Source organism: Pituophis catenifer, unplaced genomic scaffold, assembly GCF_029215685.1.
Source record: "Pituophis catenifer annectens isolate HBS135680 unplaced genomic scaffold, rPitCat1.0.hap2 SCAF_9, whole genome shotgun sequence".
Lineage (NCBI taxonomy): Eukaryota > Metazoa > Chordata > Lepidosauria > Squamata > Colubridae > Pituophis > Pituophis catenifer.
This window is the reverse complement of record NW_027256889.1, coordinates 29,465,575-29,480,683: the sequence shown is the minus strand read 5'-3', so window position 1 is coordinate 29,480,683 and position 15,109 is coordinate 29,465,575. Positions and strand designations below refer to the sequence as shown.

The 15,109-nt window shown below is 46.9% G+C and overlaps 1 protein-coding gene across 1 annotated transcript in view; it reads right to left on the bottom strand.

The window, feature by feature from the left end:
- Positions 1 to 4,270: 4,270 nt before the first annotated feature.
- The window catches only part of YARS1 (tyrosyl-tRNA synthetase 1), a 17,428-nt gene continuing 6,589 nt past the window's right edge, over positions 4,271 to 15,109 (bottom strand). The window contains exons 7-14 of the mRNA XM_070949444.1: positions 14,862 to 14,954; positions 13,833 to 13,968; positions 12,790 to 12,875; positions 9,753 to 9,888; positions 7,930 to 8,027; positions 7,618 to 7,811; positions 7,349 to 7,490; positions 4,271 to 4,481 (exon numbers count right to left, since the gene is read on the bottom strand). Of these exons, the coding sequence (XP_070805545.1) occupies positions 4,371 to 4,481; positions 7,349 to 7,490; positions 7,618 to 7,811; positions 7,930 to 8,027; positions 9,753 to 9,888; positions 12,790 to 12,875; positions 13,833 to 13,968; positions 14,862 to 14,954 (996 nt within the window). The 3' untranslated portion in view covers positions 4,271 to 4,370. The remainder of the gene's footprint in view (positions 4,482 to 7,348; positions 7,491 to 7,617; positions 7,812 to 7,929; positions 8,028 to 9,752; positions 9,889 to 12,789; positions 12,876 to 13,832; positions 13,969 to 14,861; positions 14,955 to 15,109) is intronic.

Below are 15,109 nucleotides of genomic sequence, written 5' to 3'. Positions count from 1 at the left end.
AGTGTAGAGGGATGCAGTGGCTCAGTGGTTAAGAGGCTGAGCTTGTCGATCAAAAGGTTGGCTGTTCAGTGGTTCGAATCCCTAGTGCCGCGTGAGGGGGTGAGCTCCCGTGACTTGTCCCAGCTTCTGCCAACCTAGCAGTTTGAAAGCACGTAAAAAATGCAAGTAGAAAAATAGGGGCCACCTTTGGTGGGAAGGTAACAGCGTTTTGTATGCCTTTGGCATTTAGTCATGCCGGCCACATGACCACAGAGACGTCTTCGGACAGCGCTGGCTCTTCAGCTTTGAAGCCGGGAACGACTAGCACATATGTGCGAAGGGAACCTTTACCTTTTAGAGCTACAGAATCTGTTTTTTCTGAACAACGGTTATTTTAACTAAATTGGGAGGCAGAATAGCTGTCTTAATTTCAAAGGCTCAAGACAGCCATTTTGCTGCTTAGAAACTCCCCAAAACGGGGACAATAGCCAAGTTTTGGAGGGTTTGATTTTAAAGATTAACGGATGTTTGCAAAGGGCCCTTCTGCCCCAAAGCTCAGCCTGATCTGGGGGCCCCAAGCAAGCCCCGGCTGACGTCTTTGAGAAGGGCAACATTGTGAAAGAATTAGTGGGTAAGGGGCTTCCAAGGGACAAGGCGTAATCGTGCTGTTTCAACAGATTGGCTACAAAGTACTACCCATCGTGGCCAAACCTCTAATGACCAATTATGTCAACTTTTGTGTAGATGGCAACATGGGTTAAACTACCTGTCCCCTTGCCAAGCGTTTCCACTTCCGAGTAAACACTCCCGATGTGGGCTTGCTTAATTTAATTGTTGCATCAGCAAAGGCAGTTTAGGCCCTGAAAACCAAGAGAGCTGGAGTTGCAGCCCAGCGTGGGTGACCTTCGGTCAGTGCCTCCCTCCCTCTGGGCCCTCCCGAGAAGGTGGCAAGGACAAACGGACGGCAGCAGGCGGCTCATTCACTTGGAAGGAAATGGAAACGGGGCCTCAGGGCGGCTAGTCCTCCACTTACAAATAGTTCATTTAGTGACTGTTCGAAGTTACAACAGCACTGAAAAAAAGGGATTTATGACTTTCACACAACTTGCAGCATCCCCAGGGTCACGTCATCCAAGTTCAAGCGCTTGGCAACTGACTCATTTATGACGGTTGCAGTGTCTTGGCAGTTACGGGATCTCCTTTTACAATCTTCTGACCAGCAAGGTCAGTGGGGAAGCCAGATCCACTTAACAACCGTGCTACTAAAGTGCAGGGATCTACTTAACAGCTGTGGCAAGAAAGGTCATGAAATGAGGCAAAATTCACTTAACTGTCTTGCTTAGCAACAGAAATCTTGGGCTCAGTTGTCATATGTTGAGGACTACCTGTACAAAAAAAGGCCGTGTGTTCTGGTTTTGATAGGGAGCACAGCCACTCTGGAGTTACTTAACGAACATAGTTCATCCTCAAATGCTAAAAACTCAAGGTTTGTGCCAATTCGAGATTAACGAGAAAGCTCTGCATTTCCTCAAAACGAAAGGATTTTGCCCAATTGGCTCAAGTCTCAACTCCTGGTGTCTCCGGATAAATGCCAAGCCGAGTAAGAGTCCGAAGGGAATGCGCTGGACTTCCTGGTATCCTCCTTACCATCCGTCCCCCTCAGCCAGGGTCTTCTCCTTTGACCGAGCATCCCACCCACCCACCCACCCCCAGCACACACCTTCACCCTTGACTTGCTGGGCATCCCCTCATAAAGCCCATCAGCCTAAATTGCTCTAGGATGTGCTGGCTGGGGAATGCTGGGAGTTGAAGTCCACCCAGTTTAAAGCTGAGAAACGCTGTTCTAAGAGTAACGGCTGCAGGGCATAGCATTGGATTTGAAAAACAATTTTCAAATTGCGGTTCAAAAGCTCTGAGCCTTTCTTTTTTAATACGCAGCTTCCACCGCTGTACCCAGCTAGACCAGGGGTGTCAAATTCAATTTCGGCCACATCAGGTTGTCTTTGACTTCCGGGGGCGTGGCTGGGATGGGCGTGGCCTGCTCAACATCACTCATGTCAGGGGCACCTGTGGTGGCCCAGGCAGGGCTGGGGTCATCCATTGTCTCCAACAGAGGAAGGTGAGACCAGGGAACACCAAACCCTTGTCCTCCAGAGGAGCTTTGCTGTCTGCTGGTGGCCAAGTACTAAGGCAGGACTTCCTTTCTTCCCTTTTTTCCCCTTCCCCTTTCTTATTTTTTCCTTCCTTGCTCTCTTCCCATCTTTTCTTCTTTTTCTTTCTCTTTCCCTTTCCTGTCCCTCCTTTGATGCTCAGATGCAAAGGGGAAACATTTCTCCTTTCGTTTTTTTTTTTTTTTGGTTTTCGTTTCTTTTGCTAACCGTTTGCCACTGAAAGAGAGCTGGGCCCCATTTTCGGGCTGGACAAGGAGGGACTCCTGAAGCCCTCTGCCAGCCCCATTTTCAGCCTGGGCGGCCCCTTGAAGCCTTCTGCCAGCGAAAATGGAGCTGGGGGGACGCGGCCACCCAGGTTCCATTTTTGCTGGCAGAGGCCCTGGGGGCCGGTCCTTCACCGTTTCCATGGCTGCTCCGTGGGCCAGAATTAAGCACCCTGCGAGCCTTGAGTTTGACACCTCTGCGCTAGACTGTTCTTAGTGGCAGAAGGTGGAAAGCAGAAGGTTGGTCTGCCAGGAAGATACTTTAGCACCACGGTGAAAGGTGCTTGCATCCCTGTCCAAAAATGCCCAAAGTCACCAGTGTGTTGGCAGAGACGGCTGCACGCAAGGTGGGCCTGGCTAAAGGGCCAATCTAGGCTATGGGCATCTAGCCACTCCAGTGCACTAGAAAGGATTTGCTGCAGGCCGAGGTGGCAGAAGCTCTAGAAAACCGGCAAGGCCACGCGTGTACAGAGTGAAACCAGGGGGGTGGCCTGCCTGGGCAGAGACTGCAGCTTGCTGCGGCTCCTCCTCCACCCTGAAGCGACAGCCTTTCTCTTCGGATGAGTAGGCAGAGAGGGACAAACACCTTTTTACAGGTGTTATGAGTGCGAGAGCGTTTACCTGCTTGTGGGTATAAAAAAGTGAGCCAGTAAAATGGGTTATGAAATGGATCAAATTGGGGCGTGAGAGGTGAAAGCAAGGCCGGCTGCACAGGCACAAAACAGCAGTGAGGCGAACAGTTGGGCATAAACTCCCCCCCCCTTATGGCTTCAACTTCCTTCCCTGTCTTATTCACCTTCCCAGTGTGGGCAGCATTGTTTTCCACAAAAAGGGAAGCACATACCAAGCTTCAGGTAGTCCTCAATTTATGACCAGCCGCTTAGTGGTCAAAGCTACAACAGATCCCCCCCCCCCCAGTCATGTGGCCGCATTTCATGTACCTGGCAACTAAGCCTGCATTTATTGCCACGTGTTGTGTCCTGCATTCATATGATGGCAATTAAGTTGTTTTTGTTGAAAACTGGTATTGCAAAAAAATAATAATAATAATAATAATAATAACTGGGTTACAACCGTCATGGTTTGCAAATGGTAATGGGCAGGTCCTATTAGAGTCATAAGTTGAGGACTACCGATATTCAAATGCTTTAAGTATCACTGATGCCAGGTCCCAAATTCTTGGGCCTTTGGCCTGCCTTTTTCTGCAAACCACTTGCAGCTTATTTCTGGATTTGACCTTGTGTGGCCTAACAAAATTATTTTCTTAATATGGTTTGAGCAAACATTCTAGAAGAAACAAAACCCTTTTGTGTCTTTTGCCCAGAAACCAAATCGAGTTTAAATTTCTGGAGCACCACTGATCATTTACAGCCAGGAGTGCCCAGGTCTGGCAACTGGGTTTACAGAACAAACCATGGCACCACCAGTTCACCTGAAAAGGGAGCACTGTATTTCGAGGCAAACATGACAATGTTTCATGACAGGCCTGACTGGTCTGCTCCTCCGAGGGAGCTCTTCTTCCCTAGCCCAGATCCAAACTCAACGGAAGCCGCAGAGGAGGAAAAGCAAGGCCTCCCCTGTCAGCCAAACGGGAGGCTGCTGTGGCCATTTGGGGGAAGCAGCTCGCTGCAGAGGGAAGAGCAGTCTCATTCTGCCGGATTTGACAAGAAGCAGCTTTTGTCACCTTCACCAGTCAAGTGAACAGAAGCAACTGCCTCTTTCTCCTGCAACACAGACAGACCTCGATCACGTTGGGAGAGAAGGAATCCCAGGGCCCCGTCACTGCTGGAAGCGGTGGTCCTTCCCCATTGGACGGAGGTCCGGAGGCCCAGCCAGTTCATGATTTCTTGGGTCAAGTGCAGCTGCACGAAGATCACTGATGGAAGCACAGAGGAAGAGAGATGGGCAGGAAATGGGCCGGGTGGGGTGGGGTACAGGAGAGTGGCAGGCTGGGGCTCTAGCGGATGCTGCCCCCTTTCAGAGATTTGCACGTCAGGTTCCCCAGAGCAGTCATGAGATTCTTCCCCTTCCATTGGGCCACAAAGTTCTCAGAAATCTGGAGGTCGGCCTGGGGAGAAAAAGAGAAGATAGCGCCAGGCTCAACATCAAAGACTGACTATTCCTAAGCATGTTTGCTTAAAAGGTCCAGAGCTGCCAGGGGTTCTTCTATCTGGGTCGCCCCAAAGGTGCTTTTTCAGGAGGCAACTGGACTTCCTTGTTTTTTCTTTTGCACTTCTCATCCAAGAAGCTTCTTCAGCTCTGACAGGACAGTGGGGAATGGAAGGATTTATATTCCTTGCGGACACCTGGTCATTTACATCCTTTTAGTGTCGTTGAAGCACTTGGAGGAATATAAATCCTTCCATTCCCCACTGTCCTGTCAGAGCTGAAGAAGCTTCTTGGATGAGAAGCAAAACGTCTTCAAAAGAAAAAAACAAGAAAGTCCAGTTGCCTCCTGAAAAAGCACCTTTGGGACCACCATGACCTGGGTGACAAGAGAATTTCTACAGACTTCTAGCTGGGTCTTTTACCAAGTCAGTGGGCTCTGGAATAAAAAATCCAACAGAACAGAGGTCCCTAGGCAACACACACACTTCAAGGTATTGGTTACCACCTTTAGAGCGCTCCATGGTTTAGGACCAGGATACTTACGAGACCGCCTTCTGCCACCGGTAGCCTCTCACCGGCCAGTACGCTCCCAGAGAGGGGCTTCTCAGGGTGCCGTCGGTCAAACAGGGTTGACTGGCGGCCCCCAGGGGGAGAGCCTTCTCTGCGAGGGCACCTGCCCTTTGGAACGAGCCCCCCCCCGGAGATAGAGGATCCTGAATTTACGCACTTTCCGCCGTGCCCTCAAGACTTTTTTATTCCAACTAGCGGGGCTGGCCTAACTCTTTTTAATTGCTTAATTTTAATTTTAATTTGCTTTTAAAAAAGGAGTGTTTGAATTAGTATGGGCCAAATTTGTTTAATATGTTTTAAATTGTTTTTAAATTTTATATTATATGTGTTTTATCTTTGGCTGTTCACCACCCTGAGTCCTTCAGGAGAAGGGCGGTATATAAATCCAAATAAACCTAAACCTAAACACACACAAACACTCACAGGCTAGTACTCACTGCTCTCTACTCCACTCTTTCCCATTGCTACTACGCCTCCTGCTCCTGCTGGGTCCTCCTGCAGGAGAACAGTCTCCTTCTATCTTCTTTAGGCTGCTTATTTTCAGAGGAACTCTCCCCACGACACCTGGCTGCCCTTGCTCAGCTTTTGTAGCCACCCACTGTGCTGGGGAGGGAGAGGCCTGAAGAGGACCGGGCAAGAGCAGCACAGGGGCCGGCCATCGTGTAGGCAGCCTGTCCTCGCAAAAGCACCAAGTTGCAACATGTGGGTGGTGTACTGATTGGTTAGGATGGGAGGATTAATCTCAAGGTCCCCCTCGGCCCTCAAAGCCCACTGAGTGATGGGGGCGAGTGGGCCTTTCTTGGTCCACCTTTTGGGGAAAATCAACTGCAGAAACGCGCCGAAGAATTCCAGACGATCTTGGGGAAGGCAGGAAAGAGCCATTTAAGGAGGGGCCTGGAGAAGCGACTACGTCCAGAGATTTAAGCAACTGTGAGAAAGTAACTCAAAATAACTTTGTTTAGTGTCTGACCTTCTTCCAAATATTCATCCGTTGTGGACTAAAATTGTTTTGCACTTGTTGCCTTGGCAGTGGAGCAGGCATAACTTCATCAAGGTCATCTTCCTTCTCTTCTACAATTACATTAAGGCTGCATATTGATGGCAGCTGCTGGCAGGACTCCAGAGGCCACATTAAGCCAGAGAGGCCTTCTAAGTTGGTGTGATGTATGCAGCTATTCTGATTTGCAATGAATAGATTCACTTTTATAAATTTCCCTAAATAAAGAACCAGCAAAGCACATTATGACCTAGCATGGTATGAATATATATAGAATCACGTAAGGACCGGAAGGGATCCTGGAGGTCTTCTAGTCGAAACCCCTGCTCAAGGCAGACACCTTCTTCTATCCCAGACAAATGAACAGTCCAATCTTTTCTTGATGGAGCACCCACAATTCCAGGAGGCAAGCTTTTCCACTGATTAATTGTTCTCAGGTCAGGAATTTTCTCCTGAGTTGCAGGAGCTTCCACTCATTGCTTCCTGTCCTGCCTTCAGGTGCCTTGGAGAATAAGTCGCCCCCCTCTTCTCTCTGACTGTCCTCAAGAACTGGAAGATAGTTATCTTATCACCCCTAGTCCTTCTCTTCATTAGGCTAGACACACCTAGTTCCCTTAACCGTTTATTGTACAGCTTAGCGTTCAGCCCATTCATCATCTTTGTTCTCTTCTCTGCACTTTCCAGGGTCTCAACATCTTTATTATATTGTTGGGACCAAACCCGCTGGCTCATACGTGATTGTCCACTAGGACTCCTAGATCCCTCTCACAGTTACTATTGTTACCTCCAATATTTAACCTAATTATTTCTTCAATCTGCCATTGAACATACATCAAGAATGGATCAAGACATCCAACCTCACTGTCCTTTTTCCAGAGCCAGAAATAATGCCATTAAGTATTTCCAGCATCTCCCGTCTCTTACACTTCCCTTCTCCTCCATGAAGAGAGCAAAGAATTAATGGGCCACATAAAATGCTGAGATTCTTCAAAGATGGGATTCGGCATCACTTAAAATCAGACATCTGCAGGCTGTTCTTCCATAGGAAATGGATTAGCACCAATTTGCCATAGGCAGCCCCATGCAGAAGTCCAAGCTCTTCCAACTGCTCCCAAGCCCTCCTGCAAAAGCTGCTCCAGCCACCCTTAGGGTGCGCAGCACCCCTGGGCAAGGGGGGTTGTTTGAGTTGCTGACCCCCAAGTTGGATGCTGCTTAGGACTCTGGGCACACCTGCACCAAGACGGAGCTTCTCCACTTACCTGCAACTTCTCAAATACTTTCTTCTTGGGCTTCAGCTCATCATCCGGTTGGCCATTCTCAAAGCCTTCTACAAACACTCGTTCTCCAGGACAGGAGCCTGCTGGGGGGTCCAAGGGTTCTACTTGGCAGGGATCTCCAGAACTGAGAAGGTGATGGAGAAAGAAAGCACCCATAGGAGAACTTGAGCACCACGTGCAAGATGCTTCCGGGAAGAGGCGCCACCTAAGCCGCAGCTCTTCCACCCTGCCCCACTTCTTCCTTTGCCAACCTGAAAGCGCAGAGCAGCATGGCCTGGGACTCCACTCCCCGCATCTTCTGGGGCTTCATATTGCACACCAGGACCACCAGCCTGTCCTGCAGCTCTTCCTTGGGCACAAAAGCCACCAGACCACTGACCACTGTTCGAGGTTCGGCCTCTCCCAGGTCAATTTTCTCCACGTACAGAGCATCGGCATCGGGATGCTGTAGGCATCAGACGGGAACATCAGGGACCAGCCAAGGGGCTTTAAGCAAGGGCCCCTAGTGGGACAGACGTAACTCTTAACAGCACCCACAAAGGGGGGCACTAAAAGCACCTCACCTTTTCCACACTGAGCACTTTGCCAACCCGGAGATCCACTCGGGACGGGACGACTTCCTCGGAGTCAGAGTTCTTTGTGCAGCCTTTCATAGCAGATTCTGCAAGTAAATAGCAGACAAAAGAGAGAGATTCTAATACTTCATGTGATTTTGATTCTATGCCTCTGTTTATACAGCCAAGGATTGTATTAACTTTTTTGGCTGCTGCTGCCTATGGCTGGCTCATGCTTAAGGGATCGTCCACTAGGACTCCAAGATCCCTCTCACAGTTACTGTTTTTGAGCCAGGTTTCACCTAATCTATACTTATACCTTTGGTTTTTCCTGCCTAGGTATAAAACCTTGCTTTTCTTCAGATTAAATTTCATTTTGTTGGAAAGGGCCCATTGTTCAAGTTTGTCAAGATCTTTTTGGATCCTGAGCTTGTCTTGTGGGGTGTTGGCTACTCCTGCCAGCTTAGTATCATCTGCAAATTTGATGAGTTCCCCTTCTATTCCTTCATCTAAGTCATTTATTCAATTGATATTGAAGAGTACTGGGCCTAAGACAGAACCTTGTGGTATCCACTGCTTACTTCCCTCCATGCAGATGTGGTACCATTAAGGACTACTCGTTGAGTATGATTTGTCAGCCAGTTACAAATCTATCTGGTGGTGATGCTGTCTATCCCACACTTTTCTAGTTTACCAAGTTGTCCAATTCTAGTTGATTCAAGAATTTAAAGATTTGGTGCAAAATAATGATTGAAATGAATCATTTTCTAAATGACAACTTTTCACAGTCTTCGCAAACTTCTTAATCTCTCCCACAAAACTTGGGTTAATAGAATGCCTAAAGACTAAAGCCAGGTTTAAAGATATAATTTTTGCTTCAAGTAAAAGTAGCAGGTTAAAGTAGCATGCTACTTTAATTTGTAGCCCTGCTGGCTTAAGCTGGAAGATTTGTAAGAAAATTGGCACATTTTACAATCTTTGGTAGGAACATTCTTTTGACCAAAAGCTTTGGAAAAAAAGGGGAGAAACCCATTGAATAATATTCTACAAGGAACCCTGCTGTTGGTACATTATACATTATTCCCAACACCTGTACACTGATACAATATATAAATGGATTCAATTCCTGTTGCCACTAAGTTTATTATTGCAAAACTGTAAGCACATCTTTCTTTGGATCAGTGGAGGACACCTTTGTCTGAAAAATGAACACAATAAAGAACTTCAAAAAGTCCTAAGATTAAGGATAAATGCAAATTATTTTTATTCTGAGTTGCTTTTCCTTGATATGCTTTCCTTCTTGCTTTTGATTTTCTGACTTCAAATGAGCAATAAATAAATAAAGCTATGGAATACATCTTATTATTGTTCCCAGGCTGATTCCTACAAGTGCTGCATCCAAAGAACCTCATCTCACATGCTGTACAATCCCAGCCAGCAAAGGCCAGAGATGCAAGCAAAAGCCTCAATTCAGCCAGCCGTGACCTTCTCTTCCCCCGCGTCACCGGCCTGGTTGTCTAGTCCCTCCACAGTTGAGGAATGGCTCATTTAACAACCGCTCAGGGGACTGCTGGGAGCTTGTTGGAGCAGCTCTTGTGTGGCTCCAGCCAGCCACCTTTTCTCACGGAGGACTCTGCACTGCAGATGAGCTGCTCCATGCAGGCCGGGGGGGGGGAGCGGGGAGAGAGATAATGACACAAAGCAGAAATGGAGAATGCGAAGAAAAACAGTGAAAATGTGGGAGGTCTGGAGGTGGCTCTAAGCCCCAACCGCAGCTTGTATCTTGCCCACTAGGCACATGGCAGGCCAGCTCCTATTCCCGTGGCCCTTACTTGCTGTGGAGGGATCAGGATACGCGCAGCTGGCAAGTTTCTTCATTTGTGAGCTGCTGAACTTCTCTCTGATAGGATCCAGGAGCTTATTCAAGGCCACCTCTATGGAGTTCTTCAAGTCTCCTGGATGGACAACCTGATCACAAGATCAAAGCAGCAGAACAGATTAATCTTTCTTGGACACCATCTCTCAGCAACACCCAGATGTGTGCTGCCACTGCTGATCCTCAGTAGGGCTGCCTCCCTTCTGAACAGCACGGACAATGAAGCACAATCAAGAGCAGCACTGGACAAAAGAGAAATGGGCATCTTCACATTCAAGGGCCCCTGTCAGAAGGCTAGTAATTTATTTATTTGTTAAATATATTTGCCCCTGTCTTGCCTTAGGCGGCTCACAATAATAAAAAGGAAGAAAATTGAAAGACATGTAAATAGAACAGAAGTAAAATAATAGCATTATAAAATAAACAATGACAAAGGAACACAATGAGAATACATCATCAACATGACAACCAAAAAGATGGCCAGGTGGAGACCGGAGAGCAAGGGTGGGAGGTAGACTCTGCCATCAACCCAGCAGCCCCCTCCAGCATGGAACTCCCTCCCTACTGGGTCCCCAGGCCAACCGGCAGAGCCAGGTCTTCAGGCTCTTGCGGAAGGAGAGGAGGAGGGGGGTCTTGCCTTAGAGGGCAGGATGTTCCACAGGGGGGCGCTGTGGCAGAGAAGCCTCTTCTTCTGGATCCCACTAGTTTGACTTATTTGACTGACAGGATCTGAAGTAGGTGTTCTCTGCCGGCACAAGAAGCCGGTCTTGTCCTAGGCCCTAAGGGGCCGAGGTAGTTCATCGGGTTGCCTGGACCTATTATGCCACTAGGGGCTTTAAAGGTCAGAAGCAACAGCCGGAACTGCCCCTGGAAGCAGACCGGGAGCCAGTGCGGTTCATGGAGCAGAGCTGTGAGATGGCCTTCCTAGGGACCCCAAAGACTGTGCTCACTGCCGCCCTTTGCACTGGCTGAAGCTTCCCAATGGACTTCAAGGGTTGCCCCGTGTAGAGCCCATTGGAGCAGTCCAGATGAGATGACTGGGGCTTGAGTAACTGAGTGCAGGGAGTCCTGACGCAGGAAAGGTCACAGCTGGCGCACAAACCACAGCTGTGCAAAAGCCTCCTGGCTATGCCTGACAGCTGCTCTTCGAGCAGAAGACACGGGTCCAGGAGAACCTCTAGGTTGCAAACTGGGTCTGAATCGGGGGGGGGGGGGGGAGAGAATGGGACGCATCCTGAACTAAGGATGACAGACACTCGGATCCCGAGGCTCCACTATTACTTAGTCAAAGGAGCCAGCGTTGTCCGAAGACACTTTCGTGGTCATGTGGCCAGCATGACTAGACGCCGAAGCTCACAGAACATCTAAGCTCACTTCCTTGCTTTTGAACTGCTACTGGGCAGGAGCTGAGGCAAGAAATGGAAGCTCACCCCATCACATAGCACACAGGTTTCGAACCTGGGTTGACAGCTTAATGATAATAATATAGAGAAGATTTTAAAAAGTAGAGTATTTGTTCCACAGAAAAGTATTTGTCTGATGCAGTAATAATAGCAATAGCAATAGCACTTATATACTGCTTTACAGTGCTTTTACAGCCCTCTCTAAGCAGTTTACAGAGTCAGCCTTTGCCCCCGACAATCTGGGTCCTTATTTTACCAACCTTGGAAGAACGGAAGGCTGAGTCAACCTTGAGCCTGGTGAGATTTGAACTGCCAAATTGCTGGCAGCTGGTAGTCAGCAGAAGTAGCTTGCAGGACTGCACTCTAACCACTGCACCACCACGGCTCATCATATTACTACTACTTTGGAATTCTGGCTTGCTGGGACTGAGTAAACCAGGTAGGGAACCCTCCTTGGCTGTTCTTCAGATACTAAACTCCCTGCGCTCAAAAAGGAGCTCACTGCAGAATGTTCAGGACTCTGATGGTTAGTTAATAGTTTCACTATTTCACTATAGTCCTCAACCATGATTGAAGCTGGAATTTTACAAACTTTTTTTGTGGCGATCATAAGCAAACATAGCTGTGGTTAAGCAGTTTCCAGTTTTTCCAAAAATGGGCATTTTTGCAGGAAACTGGGAGTAACCATTGAAAACTGACAAAGCCCACCAAAAATCAGTGTCTTATGACCATGAGACACCGCAAGTGGTCATAAATGCAAGCCAGTTAGAAAAAAACCTAACATGATTTCAGGCTTGTCTGAACTTTGAAATCTGGCTGTAAATAGCTCTGGGGAGATCCGTTGCAATTGTTGCTATGTGACCAGTTATTAAGCGAGGATTATCTTATAAAAACTGGATACAATGGAGTCTGTGTGCAGCAGTCCAAATTTTTTTGCTGCAAATTTATATTGTTTCCATAATGTCATTTATGTGGTGATGTTATCACACGAAGTTCATAAATCTGCAAGAACCCCAACTTTAACTCAACAGATATCCTTGATTAGTGGACACTTCATTCCACTGAACTGTTTTTTATGTGTCCAAAAACAGATTCTAGAGTTTCAATCTTTCTCCCACCTTTTGTAATGGGAAATTGGAAAATGAAGGGGACAGAGTGATTTACAACTGAATAAACCGGATTCATTCTGATTTATTTAGAGAGATATTGAGCAATATACACAATTTACCTGCTTATTTCCAGTATGGTAGAATTCTAAAGCATTTCAATTTATTATATGCAAACTGGCCCTATGTTGTTCTGATAAAAATTATAAGAAAACATCTGGGTTTGTATTAATCTGACTTGTATATATTCTTGGTATATAAAGGAGATGAAATATAATTTTAAGTCATCCATCTCTGTGACTCTGGGTCCAGCTCTACTAAGTATGCAGAATGACAGAAAGTTTTTCTCCAAACATCTGAGAGTAAAGTACAGCTTGGAAATTACACAAATTTTCCGCCTGAACGCAGGAGAGGAAACTGGGGTTTGCAAAACCAAAGCAAGCAGCTCCAGCCCTTCTGACCCTGGAGCCGTTCCACATATTACCTGCTCAGCAAAGTCCTTCTCGAGATCCCCATAGCTTGTGTAAGTTTTATTGCCTCCCCACTTCTCATCTCTAAGGATGACAAACTCTACAAAAAAAGTGAAGATGTCTGTTAAACAACAGCACAGCCACACACATAAACCCACATTTAGTACCCAGCATCCTCGAATATTCTTTTGGGTAGGATGATGCTGAGCATCACAACAACCTACAAAGATCTCACTTGATGCCCACCTGACTCTGTACCCCACCTGACTCCAGACCAAACAGGTTCTTCACCCAGGTCCAAAGGATGCAAAGTTCATTTCAGAGCTCTGGGAGCTAGGCCAAACTTCACCTGGAGGACTGGGACCAATCCAGGCTGCTCACTTGATGAAGATCAAAATCATAAAAGAGACCAAGACAGTGGAATGGAAAATGATTTCGGTGGGGGAGGAGGGAAGAACCTGTTCGGCCTTGTCAGAGGAGCTATGATTAGCCTGTAACAGCACTTCCTGAAGCACTAGAAGAGCAAGAAGACTCACCTTTGGTGCTCTCCGAGTTGGTTTTCTTGCAGATGTTTCATTACCCAAACTAGGTAACTTCATCATCACTGATGATGTTACCTAGTTCAGTCATGAATTCTGCAAGAAAACAAGCAAGCTCAGGGAGCCCCAAGGACCCCCCTGTTCAGTGAACAACAAATATTCTCTCCTATTGGCACTTCATTTCTGTTATTCCCACAGCAAGAACTATACTAAGAGCCCAAATTACAAGAAGGTAGATTTTGACTGAATTAGCGACATGGCAGATGGACTCTCCTACACAGATTTCTTTTGCCACTGTAAAGAACACCCCCCCCCACACCCCCAAGGCTTCAGGATCCAGGAATGCTGCCAGGCACATCCGTCCGTTTTCCCACTGCTTAGGATTCCTATTTCAGCTAGTAGAAAGGCATGAAATGGGTAGGAGGAAAACAACCTCTGAGCTCGGTTTCTCCTTCTACTTCACCTACCTACCAAGGCCAGTGCTGACTCTCTTGCCTTTGGCCACTTGGGACCCTCACCTGATCTGAGGGGGAAGAGCACATGCTTGATGAAGGACAAGACCCCATTGTTCTCCACATTCCCTGGCTCGCAAAAAGCCTTCTTAAGCTTCTTTTTCACATCCTCTTTTCGATCCAAGAGATCAATCTTAGACTCCTAAAAAAGGAAGAAAAAGAGAAGATGGTCAGATATTACTCTTTAGACACAATTTGAAGGGGTTTTTTTAAATAAAGAGGAACCATGATAGGGTTTCAATAGGGTGTATTTACATTAATGAATTATAGTGTTGTTCCCCAACCTTGGCAACTTTAAGATGGATGGACTTCAACTCCCAGATTTCCCCAACCATCACGAATGCATTCCCCAGCGTGAAGGCATGCTGGCTGGGGAATTCTGGGTCTACCCATTTTAAAATTCCCAAGGATCAGAAACCCTGGATTGGAGTGTTTAATATCTACTCCTTGATATTCATCGAATCCTTGAATATCACTCCCAACCTTTTCTTTTTGGATAAAGTTTCACTGAGCGTGTGAATAATCGGCTAGAATCCCAAGCATCTACCTGCCAGGTTGTGCTGCAGGTCTATTCCTGCCACAGGGCAGAGTTTTTGTGCCACATTTTGCGTACAATTGTATCTGATGGTGGCATTTTGTGCCACCATCAGATACAATGGGTTTAAAAAGTAGCCATTGAACCAGGTGGATTCCACTGCTACCTACCGTAAGAATTCATCAAATGTATTCATGTCAACAGGCTAACTTTTCTTTGCCCTGGAAAATTGAGGCTGTTCATTTGAGATTAGTAAAATCATTTCATTGTTTTGTTGAAACATGGTTTTGGACATTGGCTTCTTCTTCATTTTTTCAAGTGTTCTATTTTTTTCCTCATTTTGTTTCAATATACTTATCTAACTTGATTAATATCAACTTATTATCTAACTTATCTAGCTTGATTAATAATTACCTGTTCTATGAGCACAACTCAAACCCCTGAAAGGGCCGCCCCAGCAGAGCTCTCTCTCACCCACAGGCATGGGTGTTGGGACCCACCTCTTCCGAAGAGCTCATTTTGCTGCCCGTCAATCCAGGTACCATGGGGTTCATCAGGTGGATGCGTTTCGTGTAGCCCAGGGATGGGAGGTACTATAGCAGAGAGAAAAACACACGTACACATGTCACAAACAAAGAATTCAGGAGGCTGAGAGGAAGAGATGTGGCTTAGTGGATGAAGAGACACAAGCGATTCCTCCAAGAAAGGGGGTTGAAGTGCCGTCACAGGCCAACCAACCAGAACCACT